General features: G+C 46.3%; 3 protein-coding genes across 3 annotated transcripts in view; 2 read left to right on the top strand and 1 right to left on the bottom strand.

The window, feature by feature from the left end:
* The first annotated feature begins 691 nt into the window (after positions 1-691).
* Positions 692-2703, top strand: LOC143016949 (gap junction beta-3 protein-like). Its single transcript, XM_076171544.1, has 2 exons — positions 692-779; positions 1143-2703. The coding sequence occupies exon 2, from the start codon at positions 1214-1216 to the stop codon at positions 1931-1933; it is 720 nt and encodes a 239-aa protein (XP_076027659.1). The 5' UTR covers positions 692-779; positions 1143-1213; the 3' UTR covers positions 1934-2703.
* A 368-nt stretch (positions 2704-3071) lies between these two features.
* Positions 3072-8502, top strand: tmem54b (transmembrane protein 54b). Its single transcript, XM_076171543.1, has 6 exons — positions 3072-3195; positions 4443-4639; positions 5499-5558; positions 6514-6705; positions 7452-7598; positions 7707-8502. Exons 1-6 carry the CDS (start codon positions 3183-3185, stop codon positions 8034-8036), a joined length of 939 nt encoding a protein of 312 aa, XP_076027658.1. The 5' UTR covers positions 3072-3182; the 3' UTR covers positions 8037-8502.
* Positions 8503-8821: 319 nt separating this feature from the next.
* The window catches only part of hpca (hippocalcin), a 29516-nt gene continuing 20083 nt past the window's right edge, over positions 8822-18254 (bottom strand). The window contains exons 2-5 of the mRNA XM_076171545.1: positions 16689-16857; positions 14077-14358; positions 11846-11951; positions 8822-11691 (exon numbers count right to left, since the gene is read on the bottom strand). Of these exons, the coding sequence (XP_076027660.1) occupies positions 11594-11691; positions 11846-11951; positions 14077-14358; positions 16689-16784 (582 nt within the window). The 5' untranslated portion in view covers positions 16785-16857 and the 3' untranslated portion in view covers positions 8822-11593. The remainder of the gene's footprint in view (positions 11692-11845; positions 11952-14076; positions 14359-16688; positions 16858-18254) is intronic.

Genomic DNA, 18254 nt, shown 5'->3' with positions numbered 1-18254 from the left:
CCTGATTTCCAGCTCACCTCTGATAATCAACCAACCACATCCTGCATGCTTTCATCACTCACTTCTCAAGAAAATGAACACGCAAGCACGATACCAGCCGGATATGTGTGTGTGTGTGTGTGTTTGTGTGTGTCTGTGTGAATGGCACCAGTGGCTCCAGGGAGTTTGCACAAACAGACGCCCCCCCCTTTATCCCGATTAAATCAAAGCCAAACAAGGGCCAAACCTTTAAATCACAGCTGCCTCATGATGCTGATATCAAGTCACCTGTTAGGAAATATGGAGACCAGTCAGCATGTTAAACTAGAGTTAGCAGATAAGGAAGCTTAAATGCTTAAATCTACCATTCTTCTACGTTTATTAAGTGCAGATATTTAAACTCTAGGTCCTCATTGTCCATTGTTCCTCCCCGTGTCTCTCCAGCCTGTAGATTTGATGAGTTTAGTTGTTAGATTTAGATATGACAACAATAATAACTTTGATGTTGGTATTTAGTGTTTCTGGAATTCAATATTTCTTTATGAGCTGACCGTCGTCTCTTAGTAGAATTGATCTTGTCGAGCAGCTGCATTGATTCTGGAGCCTAAGGAGTAACAGGTTTAACTGAGCGGATGCCAGGACGAGGTGACCACACCTCCAGATGATGGCACAGAGTCACCTGCTGTACTCAGCCAGAGTCAGAGGCCCGCTGGAGCAGAGAGGACGCTCACGGGAACTACAGACTTTATCCCAGTTTAGGCAGGAAACATGAGGGCCTGACTGAGGACTCTATTCTTAAGGTAGGTCATGTTTTAACACTTTTTTGTTGTGATTTTGTGTGAGTTTTAAAGGTTAAAGACCAAAGATTAAAAGGCAGTTCTGTGTTCTGTGAGAGACGTCTGAATCTACGTGTCTGCTTCAGCTTCATTTAAGCTCAAATAAAGGAGTCCAGAGTTGAAGCTGAGACACTTTTCAGTATTTTAACTCTCAGTAAATAAAGCTACAAGAGATTTCAAGTGATTGTTCAATGAGATGAGAGAGAGAGACATGAAAATATGCAGTGAAGTATTTAAAACACAGTATCATAAACCCATAACTCATTATTTATCATTTGTCTTGATTCTTGGTTGATTCTTCTTTGTGCACCTGTTCCGGCCCTCCAGCTTATCAAGATCACGCCCAATATCTGAAGCCTCACAGACCCACAGGCTGAGATAAGAGAAGCAGATCTACTATGGATTGGAAATTCCTTGAGGGGCTGCTGAGTGGAGTGAACAAATACTCCACCGCCTTCGGCCGCATCTGGCTGTCCGTGGTCTTCGTCTTCAGGGTGATGGTGTTCGTGGTGGCGGCTGAGCGAGTCTGGAGTGACGACCAGGGACACTTTGACTGCAACACCCGCCAGCCGGGATGCACAAACATCTGTTACGACCACTTCTTCCCCATCTCCCACATCCGCCTCTGGGCTCTTCAGCTCATCTTCGTCACCTGCCCGTCCTTCATGGTGGTGCTGCACGTGGCCTACCGGCAAGAGCGCGAGCGCAAGTACAAGGCCATGCACGGTGAGGACGCCAAGCTCTACGACAACCCGGGTCAGAAGCATGGGGGCCTGTGGTGGACCTACCTGGGGAGTCTCCTCATTAAGACCACTGTGGAGATCACCTTTCTCTATCTGCTTCACCACACCTACCACAGCTTCAAGCTGCCGAATAAGGTCCAATGTGATATCAGCCCCTGTCCTAATCTAGTGGACTGCTACATCGCCCGTCCCACAGAGAAGACCATCTTCACCTACTTCATGGTGGGAGCCTCTGTCGTGTGTATGGTGCTGAACATCAGTGAGATCTTCTACCTCATTGCTGTCCGGGCGGTGAACAAGAGACTCCGAGGCAGAGTCTTCACCTCGGCTAAAAATGTCCACCCCAAGCTGAACTGTGGCGGCTACAAGTCATAGGTGTGAACGCCTCGGTGCAGACACACACACACACACACTCCAGACTCCTTTATGAGCTCTGACTGATCAACTCACTGGACTCAGCAGACAATCAGATTCTTCCTCTCTGGGGTTTTTAATCAATTAATTTATGTGTTTCCTGTTTTAACATTTATTTACTAAATTATTCTGTCTCAATGTTTTGCACTCTGTGATTCAGACGTTGTATATTTTTCAGAGACAGGTGAATAATTAAGGCAGCATAACTGATTGAGAGACTCTTGTAAGCATTTAAATGAGAAAAACTAATTTGATCTTTTCCTCCTCGACGTTCATCAAAGCACTGAAAATAAAGTTTCTTCCACTTAAAATGGAGAAAATGCATTTCAATCTCTGCTGCTGTTCTGTCTTGATTTATCAGGACAATATCGCTGCCTGGTGGCTTGAATACGCTATTACACTTTAATGTGCAGACAGGTATTTGTGATCATAACCAGCAGTTTCAGTTTACTTATCAGTTTACTTACTTATTTACTCACTTACTTACTGACTTACTATCATATTAATAATAATCAATAGCTATGTTGTTCTCTAAAATATATTATACTACATGACTTAAAATCATTCTTCTTCGGGGGTTTCTTTTTTATTTCCGAATGCAAACTCCACAACAATTAGTAATATAAAGTTCATCTTACGGTAATTTGAGTTTTTGTCCACACATTTCACTAAGGAGATAACTATGATGTCAACGTTAAACGCCCATCTGCGTAAAGTTTACATAACTGCAAAACAACGGATATACTTGTTTCAAAATAAAATGATATTATGTGTCTTTTAAATGATCATTGTTGCAGTTTGCTGTGTACCAGATTATCCACTAACATTATGTTCTTATGTACATTTTCACGTCACGCTGTTTGTGCCTCGTCATCTCCACATGTTATCTTCTGAGACAAAGCGACCTCTGGCCTTTAAAGTTGAATTGATTTGACTTCACCTGCTGATTGTCATCAATCCTTGGCTTTAAAGAATTGCAAAAAAATGAAATGAGAAAAATTACTTCTCCATAGAGGTTAAAACAAACAGGTAACGACGAATTCTTTGTGACGGGTTTTATTTTGAAATTATGGTAAATAAGTCAGCGTGTCCTCTTGACTTTTATTTTCTATTTGTGAGTCCCGCGGCAGTGAGTTACGCAGGAGAGACTCGCACTTCGACACTCAGCTGATTGAGCCTTATTTTTTAATCGAATGGTGACTTAAGGGAGATGGCCAGCGCAGGTAAATCGACTGAGGACTTTACCTCCGTGTGTGTGAAGGACAGGGTTGTGTTGTTTAGTTGTGTTAATGAGCAGCAGGTTGTGTGATGTAGAAATTCGCGGCATCATGTGATGTATTTTTTGTAATTTATCACTTTGAAAGGAGGAAAAAGAGGTTAATGAAGCGGATTTAACAAAGCCTTCAAAGTAAAACTAAACTAAACTTAGACTAAGTTTAGGCTCTTGACCGAAACTGTGTGTGTGTGGGTGGGTGGCACGAGGAGAGCGAGGTGCTTGGGCTCGATCCTGGAACGTGTCAGTCAAGATTCCCCACACGTTTGTCTTCGGAAATGTATTGTCGCGTGTGCGTGTGCGTGTGCGTGTGTGTGTGTGTGTAGGAGTGGTGCTGGCTCAGTTAAAGTGGACATGTTGCACACAAACAGATGTTCACCTGTTCTTCCTAAACTTCACCTGCTCACAGACTGGAGACTTAAATGTTGTTCCTGTGTGTTTGTGTTCTTTAAATCTAACATCATCGGTTACTAAGATGAGTCGAGTTTCAAAAAGAATACGTGGGAACAACATGAATATGTTAATGTTGTGTTTTGTAATGTGCATAGCTTACAGAACCAGTCCCAGAACCAGTCCAGACCAGAGCAGAGCTCAGTCTATCAGCCATGATCTCCATATACAGATGAGCTCATTAGTTTGTTTCATCAGCCTGAGGGCCTGAACGTCTCATGCATGCTGGGTTATTAGATTGATTACTTTATTCAAACACTTCAGGCACCGATCTTGACCCGACTAACCCAGTGTGGCTCAGTTGTTTTGAATGTGACCGCTTGTCCTCTGTTGCTGTTCATGAGTTGAATATTAAAGTCTACACAAACTATTCCCTCAACAATCAGACTTTGACCTTAATCTGTACAGTTCCACCTTCACCTCAGACTTTGCCTAGATGTGTTTTTTTTTAACTCAGCTCTTTCTTTACTTCTGTCACCTTTGACCTCCCCTGTTCAGGTCCCGGTGGTTTGTTGTGTTTGCTCAGCAACTAATCATTATTACACTGACATCTCAGCTGATGGTGACCTGCTCCCTCTGCCTGTCTGTGATCGATACAGAGGGCACAGAGCTTTGGGACTGTGAACTTGGACAGCACACACAGGATGTCACATTATCTTCCCTGACCTCTCTGCTCTCCACTCTCTATCGTGTTGATTTGTGTTTCACTTCCTTAGAGGTTTAATAACCGACTCCTTCCTTCTCCAGGTCTGTGTTGTTCCAGCTTGGAGGACCCGACGGCCCTGATGAAGATGGGCCTGAGCGTCGTCCTGGTTGGTCACGTTAACTTCCTCCTGGGGGCGCTGGTCCACGGCGTGATCCTCAGACACATCAACCTCCACAAGCAGGCCCGGGCCATGGAGTACGCCATCTCCAACGTGGTGGCCATCACCGCTGGATTGGTGGTGAGCACACGCTGATCTGAGGGTTTCTGGAACATCACGTGGTCGACCTGGGGTTTGATTACATCTCCATGGGAAGGCACAGCATATCAGGCTCATATTACAGGAGAATGGAGTATTTGCATAGAAGCAGAAAGAACGCTTTGAAATGTGCAAGAACTGATCAGGATGTGGCACAAGCACTCAGTTTCTGTGTGTGTGTGTGTGTGTTTAAAGTTGGAGAGGAAGGATTGGAGCTCTCGCTGCAGCTTGGACATGTGTGGCAACAATCACTGCTGTGTTTGTTTGTGTCAGGTCAGGGTCTCATCTTCTGAAGTGTGAAGTAGAATGGTGAAGCCATTTTAAAGACATTGGCCTTGGTAGATATCACAGATACATAACAGAAGATGTAGAGTCCCAAACTGAATCTCTGAACATCCAGAGTCTGTTTGCTTCTCCGTTGTTCGTGCTCACAAAAGATGAAAGAAAAATAATAATTGAGTTTCTTATTTCCCTAAGCAACGACGCCTCTCTCTGCTGTCGCCTCCATTCTCACACAGGATTTGCATTTGAATTGAATTTATAAAGCAAGTTTGAAACATTCGTACGAAACTAAAGTCTACCTTCGTCGTTCCGTGATGTTTTCCAGGTTTGACAAAAACGAGTTTCAAAATACACCGAGGTGTTAAATACTATGTTTGAAATTCTTCTAGTGAAGAAAACACAACGAGGCTGCTGAGAGAATCCTCGGCCTGCTTTGTGCTGCGGTGAATGTCTGTAACTAGAACAGGAAGTCATTGTGTAGGATATAAAGTCATCCCTGTCGTTCCGTATGGCCCGATATGGAAACGCTGCTCAGATCTAATCTCTGTTCTCTCTGCAGGGCATTGTTGTGGGCATCCTGGCAATTGTGCTCTCCAAAAATAAGAGGAGCAGAGCCTTGGTTAGTATGAATTCAGCTTTATAATGAAGTTCATTTTCATCATGCTGACAGGAAACGGTACCTGAATGCACCGTGTGTGGATAATGTTGATCTTGTCCCTGTATGAACTTCATTTCCCTGCAAACACTCTTAAGTTTTTCTCTCCTTTCTCAAAGTTCATTCTCAGCTCAGCTTGTCTCTCTCTCTCTCTCTCTCTTTGTCTCTCTCTCTTCCCCTCTCTCTCTCACATCCTTTCTTCTCCTCTGGCCATGCAAAACACTCCTCCCCGTCTGTTTATTCAGTCAGCTGCTGCTCCGCTCAGACAGGATGGACGAGCCTCTGAGCTGAGCGTAATGACAATAATGAGTAAACGCAGACAAACTTCACTGTGATAAGCCACGCCCCCTTCCCCATGTCAGCCGAAACGTGACTAAACTGGGCAAGGCGGCTTTGCCAGGTAGCAGTTTAGTTTCTCCTCCATCATATTATCTGGCTCAGCCATCGTGGTGTGACGCTGCAGGCCACGCCCTCTTCATTTTATCACCTGCTACAATCCTTAATCTCTTTATTTTATATTCTTATCCAGTTTCGCCTTCACATCAGACTTCCTCACACACACATTCTATACGCACGGCCCACCATCTGTACACATTAAAGGAGAGGCTCACTGTTTCTCCACCCATCTCTTATTGTCATTGTTTCCATGCAGAATAGATCAGATTTCAGGTCGGAACAGTTAAAGTCTGAATCCAACTGGGCAATAAAAGTCAAATCTGGCTGTTTGGCCTCAGCAGCACTCTGACTTTCCTCTAGTTTCTGTTTTTATTGCTTATAAATAACATCCTCCTCTCTGCTGAGGGTTTAATCTGCCTGTTTTGCAGCTAATCTTCTATTTTCCTCCATTCTTAGCCGATGGAAGCTTTGTCTTGTCAGTCAGATGTGATTCTAGCTGAGCCTCCCTCTGTTCTGTCTCCAGATGTGGACGTTCTTCACCTTCAGCCTGGCTGCGGCGCTCATGGCGGCGGCCGCAGCCATCGGCCTGTTTGTGTCTGTGGTCAGGGCCATCCTGCACGGTGGGCGGAGCCTCCTGACCCACTGTCGATTCCCCGACGCCATTGGCTACTCCAGCATCACTAATGAGTGTCCTTTTGACCCCACCAGGATCTATGTGAGTGTGCGTGCGTGTGCCTGGGAGAGATGGGGACTGTGTGTGTGTGTGTGTGTGTGTGTGTGTGTGTGTGTGTGTGTGTGTGTGTGTGTGTGTGTGTGTGTGTGTGTGTGTGTGTGTGTGTGTGTGTGTGTGTGTGTGTGTGTGTGTGTGTGTGTGTGTGTGTGTGTGTGTGTGTGTGTGTGTGTGTGTGTGTGTGTGTGTGTGTGTGTGTGTGTGTGTGTGTGAGCGCTTTGGTATGTGTCAGTCATGCTCTTGTCTGCTTGTCACAGAAGGCATCAGAGATTGTAAATATTACTCATTGTTAATTCTTATAGTTACCAAACAAAGACGCCAAAATAAGAGTCCATTTAAAATTTGCCCAACGGATTTAGATACATTTAGATTTCATACTTTATTCACAATGAACTAGACGTGTTTTAACTGCATTTGAAGTTCAATCATCAAAAGCTACTAAGGTATTAATCTTTCTATTGTATTTGGACTTTTATTTTGGTAGTGTGTAACTCCACCTGGACACTAATGTTAATATTTCATTTGCCTGTTACATACCAACTGTTCTGTGTTAATGTTGCTGTGGCTGTGTGACAACAGGTCTACAGGAAGTGTGTGTATTGTCTCACATCATTACTCGTGCCACATTCCCCTCTCTGCCTCTAATGATGCTCAGTACGGCCCAGCTGGTGGTCGGCGCTCACAGCCGTCTGTTCTCCCTCCCTCCTCTCTCCTCCTTCATCTCTTCCCAGAGCACCACTCTGATCCTATGGGTGCCTCTGATCGTGATGTGTGTCCTCCAGCTCGTGTTCTGCTCCAGATGCTTCTCTGTCTGCGTTCTCTTCCTGCGTCTGCCCTGCTGCCCGCACGGCAAGAAGCCCATAGCGCCCGGCCGAGTGGTGAGACCCCGACCGCAAACTCTACATTATGATGCTTCAGAAAGTGTGTAACACTATTTTCAGGTGAGGGATGTGTACATGGAATAATTCACTTGTTTGTGTGTGCAGATAAAAGAAGTGAGGCTGGAGCAACCTGGACCTTCTCACCACACTGAACCTCGAGGACCTCCGCCCCAATTCCAGCCTCCTCCTAGATACCAGCCCACACCTAGACACAAGCCCCCCCTCAGACACCAGCCCCCGTCCAGACCGCAGCCTCGTCCTCCTCCACAGTATCATCATCGCCAACACCAAAGTCTTCCTCCCGCTGAAAGGAGGCCTCTTCACCAGCCGCACCGAGGAAGACCAGAGAGGAGCGCTGGCTCTGATGAGAGACCAGCAGAGGAACACCAGCTGCTGGAGAGGGGACCACCGCACAGGTCCAGCTTCTGGGTGTGAGCAGCAGCAGCGGTGTGTGTGTGTGTGTGTGTGTCACAGGGAGAACAGGGCCACCCGGGTGGAATCAGCAGCTAATGTTTGAGTGACGCATCCTCTGCTCCCTCTGTTCTCACTCTGTGGGAACGCAGGTGTTTTAGTTAGCGGTTCAGTGAAGCCCACTGCTATGGCAACATGTGTGTGTTTTTGTTGTGTACTTATGAGGGCCGGTGATTTCCTACAAATGCAAAGGGGTAGTTCAAAGTGTGTGTGTGTGTGTGTGTGTGTGTGTGTGTGTGTGTGTGTGTGTGTGTGTGTGTGTGTGTGTGTGTGTGTGTGTGTGTGTGTGTGTGTGTGTGTGTGTGTGTGTGTGTGTGTGTGTGTGTGTGTGTGTGTGTGTGTGTGTGTGTGTGTGTGTGTGTGTGTGTGTGTGTGTGTGTGTGTGTGTGTGTCTCAGGTTTTTAGCAAGGTGGCCTTTTTTTGTATTTATTCTCTTTGTAAATAAATTCTGTTAATTTGTTGCTAATTTTGTGTCTTTCTGTTTCTGTTGTGTGACATCAGCGACTAGTGGCCCAACAGGAACAACTGGTTATATAGACAAACATTCAGTCAGACACGCACACACACACACACACACCCACACACACAGAAACCACACAGGCTGTACTGTCAGGTTTGTTCATGATCATCTTCTTCAATCCGCCTCAACACGCTGCAGAGCGCGCGCACACACACACACGTATGACATCATCAGCAGATCCAAATGAAAACCAACCCACACATGCAGCTTTAAAACACATAAGATATATTTTATCATCAATTTCAGGTCAACAGAACAAACATGACATCCTCACGAGAGGTTTTCATGCAACAGAAAAGTAGGAATGAAAGGGAAGTGTGGAGGACGGGGAGGGTATTGATCCAACACAAGGTACCAGTTCATCAGAGGCAGTGAGAATAGAAAAGGGGTTCAGCTGTAGAGCGGGGATAGCGACTGTTGTTCCTTATCCTACCAGCAGGAGGCAGTGACACTATAGGATCCCCAAAAGCAGAGGTGTGGCTGGGCAGGAAGGCTTCCATGCAAAATATGAGCACAAGTTAACTTTAAATCAGCTCTAATGTGGTTTGCGGATGAGCCTAGGCAGCGTTCAGGCCTTCAGTGCCACCTCACCTCACCTTACCACTGTCCAACACCGTTCAGTCTGTGTGTGTGTGTGTGTGTGAGGTAGGAACATACTGAGCATCAGGGTGAAGCTGCAGTAATGGACTGGGAAATTGTCAAGAGGTGGACAGATGGGGTGTGTTATCTGCACCGTGGGAGGAATTGTTTCTGTCTGTAAAAGTGATGCCTGTCTCAGGGGACAGAGCAATAAGGAGAGGCTACTCTACATCCTGACTCTACATCCTGACAGCCTGACAGCTCCATTTGGATCAGGATGAGGCCAGGACCTGAAAACTCCGGGACAGCTGGGGTGGTTTCAGCTTGTGAGAATAAAGGAGTAGCATCATTTAAAGTTTATGTTTACATCCTCCAATCCTTTTAGAATGGCCAGCAGTCAAGTAAGTCCACTTTTTGATTACATTATAGGAGGGAAATGTTATTCATAGTTAGATAATCTGACTTTCCTCTCCCATGAGACGGTTTTTGTAGTTTTCGTTTGCAATTTTTTGTCTGTTTATAACATTTAAATTTGAATGAGCCGATGTTTTGTATTACAGTGTAGGTTATCCTCCAGAACAGAAGATGGCAGTAGTGAGCTGGCATTGGCGGCCTTGAATGGTTGCCCCATCCCCATAAAGAGTGCGGCTGGCGTTGCTGCAACCAGAGGTCAGTGACGTCGTGTTTACATGTGCACACTATTTGAAATTTAGGATATTAGTTTTGTATCTTAGACAATATTACATCTCTGTTCAGGCTGAATCACTTAGACTGAGACTGAGCTGAGCCTTCACACACAGATTCATTAATGTAAATACAATGTAATACCATCCTTGCGTATGAATTAAGTGGTCCTGGAAGAGTGCATGTAAACACGGCCAGTGATCTCTGTCAACGAGAGGTGTGTGTGTGTGTGAGTGTATCCCTTCATCTTACTGCTCGGCAAGCAGAACAATCAAGGAAGTTATAAAAGCATTCATAAACGAGCCCTTGGAGATTTCTCTGTCTGTCAGAGGAAAGAGGGAGGGGGAGAGGGGGAGAGGGGGGAGGGGGGAGGGGGAGAGGGGGGTGTGAGGGTGAGTTTGTCCCGAAGCAAGACAAATATTCAACCGCTTCGGTGTGTTTTTCCGCCTGGTACAGTGCTGACGGGAGTGAAGAGCTACAAAAGTACACAGCTGTGCGTTCCTGTCCTGTGGGTTGTGTGGGATCATGCAGTGAAGTAACAGCTTACTGGAGACTACCGGAGTTTACCGCTCCTTTGATAAAGAACTTTTAAAATACTTACAAATTAAGAAACAACACAACATGGTAATACTGTCAAAGTCGGCCTGAAGCACACGGTGCAGATCCACATGCACACACACACACACACACACACACACACACACACACGCAGAAATGCATCCAGACCGCACAAAACAGCCAAACACACAGGCGGCTCAAACCAGATGTGCAACTGGTGACGTTGATCAAATGCATTATGAAGTGTCCTCTACACATTCCACTCTCCAGTTTCATATCCTCCCCCCTTCATCACAGCCGCCTCCCTCCCTCTCTCCCTCTCTCCCTCTCTCCCTCTCTCTCTGTTTCACGATGCGATATGGTCTTCAATGACAAGTCCAAAGTAAAAGCACAACAATGAGTAAAAATGAATAAATTAAACATGAAGGAGGAAAACATAAATATGCTCATGTGAAAAAATCCCAAAAATGCAAAAATCAATACAAAGAACAGTAAATATCAATAGAAACCCAAATGGGATCTTAGGCCTTCTTATTCTCAGCAAAAGATCCGATAGCATAAAAATTCCAATAAGAACCTGCAGCCGAACCTCGAGCGTCTGGACGGGTCGGAGCAGGGAACTATGCTACATAATACTGTCCTTCAATGCCAGAGTGTGCACCTTACATGAAGACAAATATACTTCATCTTATGATATACAGAGACATATATACATGATATACAAGAGTGGAGTCTGGAGAGGGACGCAGTCAAACACTGAGGGACATGCATGGTTCTCATGTAGGGATCTGTCCCATCCACACCTTTGTCACCCGGTCCCTAGAGATCTGACATGAGAGAGAGAGAGAGAGAGAGAGAGAGAGAGAGAGAGAGAGACAGAGACAGAGAGAGAGAAACAAACAGAGACAGAGAGACAGAGAGAGAGGGAGAGCTGTGTTCGCTTGTTCTTCATCATCAATGTACGCGCGTGCCTGTCAAATATATAATACTATTATATATAAAAATGAAAATACAATGACCACGGAAAAACTTTCCTCCTCCTCCTGCTTCAAATCCCTTCCATCCTGCACGCAACAAAAAGGTGACATGAGAGACGAGAACCATCATGCATTGATCTGAGTGACTGTTTCAGTAGCAACAGAGAGCGGGCGAGGAAGAGGAAGAGGGCGAAGGGTGGGTTTCAGAACTGGGAGGCCGAACTGGGGTCGCACTGGAGTAGCCGCACGATAGAGGGGTCGCTTTTGGCACCTTTGATGAACTCCTCCAGGGACAGTTTACCTGCAGGACAGACAGGAAGTGGAGGTGGAAGGGTTATTCAAGGATTCTTATAGCAAATGATGATGAGGAGGATAGTTGTGAATCATTTGGTCTTCAGTAAACTCTCGTATTCATCCCTTATTCTTCCATTTCCTGTTTCCCGTTTCCTGCTCACCATCATTGTTGAGGTCCATTTGTCTGAAGATCTTATCCGTCCTTTTCTCTGGCGTGGATTCATCCTCTGGCATCTTCATCACGGTTGACACCATTTTGTAGATAGCCTGAGAGACGGGCACACACACACACACACACACACACACACACACACACACACACACACACACACACAGAGGGGGAGAGGGTGGAGGGAACAGAAAGGACCCATAAATGAATTGGAGCCAGCAGGAGAGTATTAAAGAGCCTCAGCAGGGAAGAACTGAAGCGCAAATAAAGTTACAGCAGCTCTTAAGATGTGCAGGTAAACACACTTTCTCTGACATTTGTTACAGTATTTGTGCTGCCAAGTGCTGCTCCACAAATACCCACGCAGGGTTCGTGTGTCTGAAAGGGCGGCGGCGGCGGTGACGGGGACGGGGGGGATCGATGGTGCTGCACGGTGCGGGAGGATTACGATCAGCGCTTACTGTATTGATCCGATACATCTTTATCTGCTGACCGATACCAGCGCCTGCCGCCCCCCCGATGGCATTAAATCAACCTCTGAGAGTGAACACGGAGCCGCCGGAGTATCAGCTGGCCTCAGGCACAGAGCCACAATCAGGTTACGGTCCCGTTATATCTCCTCTGCTGGGAGTATAAGGTGTAGAGCCGACCGTGTCCGTGCTGCAGCGTTATGGAGAACATGTAGTGTTTGGGCTCTCAGGTAACAATGAGCTGCAGCAGACTGGAGATTCAAACGTTCAGACTAGAGACTAGAGACTAGACTTTATGTTTTCCTTCATGGTGGCACAATCATTAGGGTTCATCCTCTGAGGACCACCAGTATCCAGAGCAACCTGAATGGAAGTCCATTAAGTGTTGGTGTCACAAGCAGAACGCTTCATCAAACTAGCTTGATGAAGCGTTCTGGAGGAAAGGAGAACGCCACCAGCCAACAATCAGCGGGCAAAGCAAGCTGATGTCTGTGTGGACGACCAGGGAGAGAGAGAGAGAGAGAGAAGGAGAGAGAGAAGGTCAGGACGTCACCAAAATCACATATCATTTTAACATCCACTGACATTTATTTAATCTCTCTCTCTCTCTCTGTCCCCCGCCCCCCCCCACCCCTCTCATAGGCCACTCCCTCCTTACCCAGTTGTGCGTACACACAATGAACTTGAGGATAATCCCAGTATTCTGCACACTCAGGGATAAACTCTTATTTAAATTTAACTTGATAATCCACACACACACACACACACAGGCACACACACACGCAGCTTCGCATGCAAACTGTGGTCTGTGCCAATATGTGAGTCACCACATCAGTTATGTATGCGTAATGGTGTTTGTGTACGAGTGCTTGAGTCACGCTCCGCACATTTAAACAATGTCTCTACACACACAGCTGTACTCAGCATCGATCTGTTGTCAAATCCTCGCACGGCAACACTGATGGATTAGTCTGACTCCAACTTCCTCTGGTTGTTGGCCAAAGCCACCTGCAAGCAAACAAGCCAGCTGTTCAAATGTTGATATGCTTTATGTGGCATGATTCTATATGATTCAGTCAGACCTGCAGAGGGACGGCTTGGGTCTGAATCAAAACACGGTTCAGTTTGATTTCCCCCTGAGAAATGGAGTAATCATAAATAATGTATTATAAAGGTCACTGTGTAGGCTTGGCTGTTATAATGTGACCCAATTACAACGACCTCATGTGACCCTCACAGTGATACAGAACAATGAGAGCGCTGCAGAGAACATCGCGTCTCTGCAGCACCTCCTACTGGTGGGAACCTATATGGGGGAAAAGCTTTGAGCCCACTAAGGTCCCCTGTTCCATCATGCTCTGGTTGGTGGGTGGTTCAGAGTCTTTGTGACATTATCGGGGTCATTAATTCCTTTCACACACACACGTCATGCATCAATATGTCCATGCTGCTGATATTTGTCTTTATGAGTCTGTTGTTTGTGCCCGGAGCCTCTCTCACTGATGTGAGCGGAGATTCAATCTGCCTTTTTCTGAAGTCACGCTGAGCCCGTTTCCACATAAAGTTTCCACTGTGAGCAGCATGCGTGGCGTTCTTTGAAGCACCACATGGCGCTCTCTCTCACTCTCAAGTCACACATGGAACAATGGAACTCCAAGAAACCATTCAGACCTCATAAATACTCTTTCAAAGAAGCATTGCCACTTTCTGCTCCGATCCATAAAAGACAGGTCTGGCTTCCCGCTGCTCTCACCTGTACGATCTCCAGCATCTCGTCGCGGCTGATGTACCCGTTCCCGTCCAGGTCGTACATACTGAAGGCCCACTTCAGCTTCTGCTCCAGTTTGCCCCTCGATGTCACGCTCAAGGCGATGATGAACTCCCGGAAGTCTATTGTGCCGTCGCCGTTGGTGTCAAAAGTCCGGAAGACGTGCTCGGCGAACTTGGAGGCGTCGCCGTACGGGAAGAAATTGGCGTAGATCTTCTTGAACTCCTCCACGTTCAGGGTTCCACTTGGGCAATCTTTCAAAAAGCCCTGAGGGAAAGAAAAGACATGAGGAAAGGAAGGAGATAAGCCCTTTCTCTCCTGCTCTCTAAATCTCTACAACCATTTCATCGATCCATTCTTACATCAGCAGACGGTCCACTTATAAACGACCCACATAAAACCTCACAAAGTAGCTGAACAATTAGGTATCAAAACCTTTCTGTGAGAGACTTTGCAGGGGGAGAATGTTCCACTCTGCCCGTGAAAAGACTGAGTTCTATCTTTGTTCCTGGGAGAAGAAAGAGGAGGGAGAAGCAACCGTCTGAAATGTCCTTCTTTCAGTCGAATCAATCAGAGAGAGGGGGAGAGAGAGAGAGAGAGAGAGAGAGAGAGAGAGAGAGAGAGAGAGGTGACAAAGTCGCCCTGGAAATACTTTTTCTCAAAACCCAAAGTGTGACGTGAGATCCAGACTCAAACCACAGATTGACTGCAAAACAACAACAACACAACGTCTAAACATGACTGTCTCTTATATAATAACCTATATCTGAAGTACCCAGGTGATGTAAATGTGCTGTGTGTGTGTGTGTCCTGTTGTCTGGGGTCAGGTCACAGAGGTGAGGGGTGAACATCTGCAGCTGTGATTCAGGAGCGCAGGCACAGCTGTTCCATAGGTCTAATCCAGCATAAAGCCATACAGCTGCTACACAAACACACATTCAGACGCACACTATCAGATAGTTCAGTGTGCTCAGGTCACTGTGGCGCTTCATCATGACAACACCTAATCTGGTCCCCCCTCCCTGCTGGATTAACAGGCTGGGAGTGGACGGGGCTCAGCGTTAAGACCGATCACTGCAGAATGACCTGTTGACTCGCTGAACGACTTTACAGGAGGAGGAAGAGGAGGAGGAGGAGGAGGAGGACTCTGTGCAGAGACACCCACAGCTGGTTTGTTTGTTTGTTTGTTTGGTTGTCAGGAGGGTTGGAGGTGTTGGACCTTTGCTCCCGATCTGTTTTCAAACCGGTTAACATCAAGCTCAGAGGGCAAAGGTCACAGTGTCAGCCCGGTTCTAAAACAGGAGGAATGTACTGAAGTAAATAGAAATTAATGACCAAGGGAAATATTCTGCCTGACTCTGAAAGCAGAGGAGCAGGTGGAGCATCTCCCACAATGCATCTCTAGCTTTACTCAGGGAAATCTGCTGAGTCCGCCCAGGCTCAGGTGCAGTTTCTCCTGTAACGTCTGTTTGAGTCACACACTCAGGCTCCTCCTCCTCCTCCTCCTCCTCCTCCTCGCATCCATCACCAGACACAACACCATGGCTGTCCTCACATCCAGCCTCCCCTCCTCCTCCCTGTCATTCATCACCTGTCCTTCCCCTCCATGCCAGCAGCTGTCCCCATCCCTGTCCCGTCCACTTCCTGCCCGCCTTCCCCGCCTCTCCTCCCGATGCACAGCTGCTTTCCTTCTCATCATCAGCGTCTGTATTTATGCACAGTGTGTCACGAGTCCTCTGCCAGATTGTCAAGTAGTTTCTCCTCGTGCTGGAGTGTTCATGTATCCAGCTGAGCGTCTCCGGCATCTTGACCTTGTTTTCATTGTTTTTCCCCTCTGCCTGCGTCATCGTCTATACGTCCTGCCTGATTCCTGCCTCCACAGAGTTTATGACCTCAGCTCGCTCCCTGATTAAGATCAAAGCCTGATGTTTAGCTTTAATCTGGCATGCGTGTCTGCTTCTGTGTCCACATCTACTGAATCCCTGTCAGGGTTTGCTTGAGAAACGGCACGACAAAGTTTCAATCTCAGTTCTGTTAGACAAGTGTGTACATTTTGTATTTTGCTACTGTTTACAGCAGATAAACAATAACATTCCTGCTACTTTGGTGCCATTTTCCACTCCGGCATACTTTATAAAGGCTGAATGTTAATAAATGATTCATTCCTGCTTTATAGATTATTACTAAGATGCTGTGCCAAAGGAGCTTGAAGCTTCCAGGTCATGGTGAGTCTCCTCCTCCTCCTCCTCCTCCTCCTCCTTCTCCTCCTTCTCCTCCTTCTCCTCCTGTGTCTGGAAGAATCTATCTATATGATCTATTATCTATATTATTTATGATAATGTATCCATGTATCTGTGGTGCAGCAGTAGCAGCAGTCTGCCTGTTAGAAGGTGCTAGAGACATTCCTCATGCAAGCTGCCTGAGTGTGGAGCAGGATCGATGCTTAGGCCTCATCTATGGGAGATTTACGGGAGATTCATTGCAAACACTTAAAAGCTTACACTTGCTGTTTGCAGTGTGTAATAATGCAGATGGAGGCTGTGCACACTCGCCCTGTGTGTGTAGTGTGTGTGTGTGTGTGTAGTGTGTGTGTGTACCTTGTACCACTCCTGCAGCTCGTGGTCGGAGAACTCTGTATTCTCCCGTAGGTCCTGCAGCATCTCGGGCCGCAGCTTGCTGTTTTGTTTCCCCATGGCAACGGGACGGGATGCTTGGTTTCCTTGACAACTGTGGTGGCTATAACACTAGCCAGACTGCTTCTCGCACCTGTCAACCAGAGAAAACAGCAGGTCAGCCTTAAACCCAGAGAGCGTTTGACCTGCGATGACACGAGAGAGAGAGAGAGAGAGAGACGAGGACGATCAACAGATCCCTGAACATCACAGCTTCACGTTTACACACAAACAAACTATTAAATGGTGCAAATGGGGAAAACTGCTAACTTGTAGCTGAGATGAGGCTGATTTGCTGGTAGGTTAAACACTTTTGAAAGATGGTTTATGAATGATGTGGCAGTATATGAGAAGAAGAAGCTGCTACATGGAACAAAAAGGTTGGACTCGTTCTGTATCCTGTTGCCTCTTCACCCTCACAGCAGGCTCACACTATATAAGTGCATATCTGGAATGTTACATGATGTCACCTAGCCAACAATACAGCAATGATGTCATCCTCTAACCCTAACAACAGTGATGTCATTGAAACTAATCACGTTGATGTTGGTGTAACTGCCTTGTTTTGACTTGGGTTGTTACTGTTTTTCCAATTTCATTTCCAGTTTCCTTTCCCTCTTTATGTTTTACAAATAGCCTCAAAACGTTCTTTAGCTGCATGCTCGTTGTGGTGTCATCAGATGCTGTGGTCAATAAAGACATCGGGCAAAAATCACCAAGCAAACACAAAGAAACAAGACCGAATTACAAAATAAACTAAATGACAACGCTGCATCTTTAATGTCCTTGTCCTCCTAACACAGGATCTTATGTAACACACTAGCGCCGCGTCACACGAAGCACACGAAACATCAAATAATCCCAAACACACACCTGCACTGTATGTGTTTATCTGTGTGTGTGTTTGTGTGTGTGTGCAGGGATTTCCATCGCTTTCTTAAGGGCGTAGTTGCTGTTGTACTGTGGGGAGGGGGAGGGGGCACGGGCGTGTTTTGTTTTATTTATGTTTCAGGCTGGGCACGAAGTTCTCTTCTAAGTGGTGGAATGGTCTGGAAACCCTGATGTGTGTGTGTGTGTGTGTGTGTGTGTAAAGCTATGTCGATGTCCCTATCTCCTAATCTTTATCTCATTTGATGAAATCTGCCAGGAAGCAACATGGTTAAAGTCACTCTGCGCTGTAACCAGAGCTCTTAAATGTCTTCAGGTGTAGTCGGCGTCTCTCTGTCCTATAAAAAGCACTTTGTCCTCCGAGAAGAAGAACAACCTCTCACTGTTACTCTGCCACATTCTCCTTGTACTATGCGGCTAATTAGCTTGTGTTCAATCACTAAATTGGCTATGTGTGCGTGTCTGTGTCTGTGTCTGTGTCTGTGTCTGTGTGTGTGTGTGTGCGTGTGTGTGTGTGTGTGAGGAAGGAAGGGGATATAAATTACAGTATCACCGGGGCTTGAACGCCGCTGATGAGACTTGGCTGACCTGCAGTCCAATCTC

The sequence above is a fragment of the Genypterus blacodes genome, unplaced genomic scaffold, assembly GCF_046128005.1.
Source record: "Genypterus blacodes isolate CSIRO-AG114 ecotype Tasmania unplaced genomic scaffold, CSIRO-AGI_Gbla_v1 ptg000258l_1, whole genome shotgun sequence".
Classification (NCBI taxonomy): Eukaryota; Metazoa; Chordata; class Actinopteri; order Ophidiiformes; family Ophidiidae; genus Genypterus; species Genypterus blacodes.
This window is presented reverse-complemented; position numbering and strand designations above follow the sequence as displayed.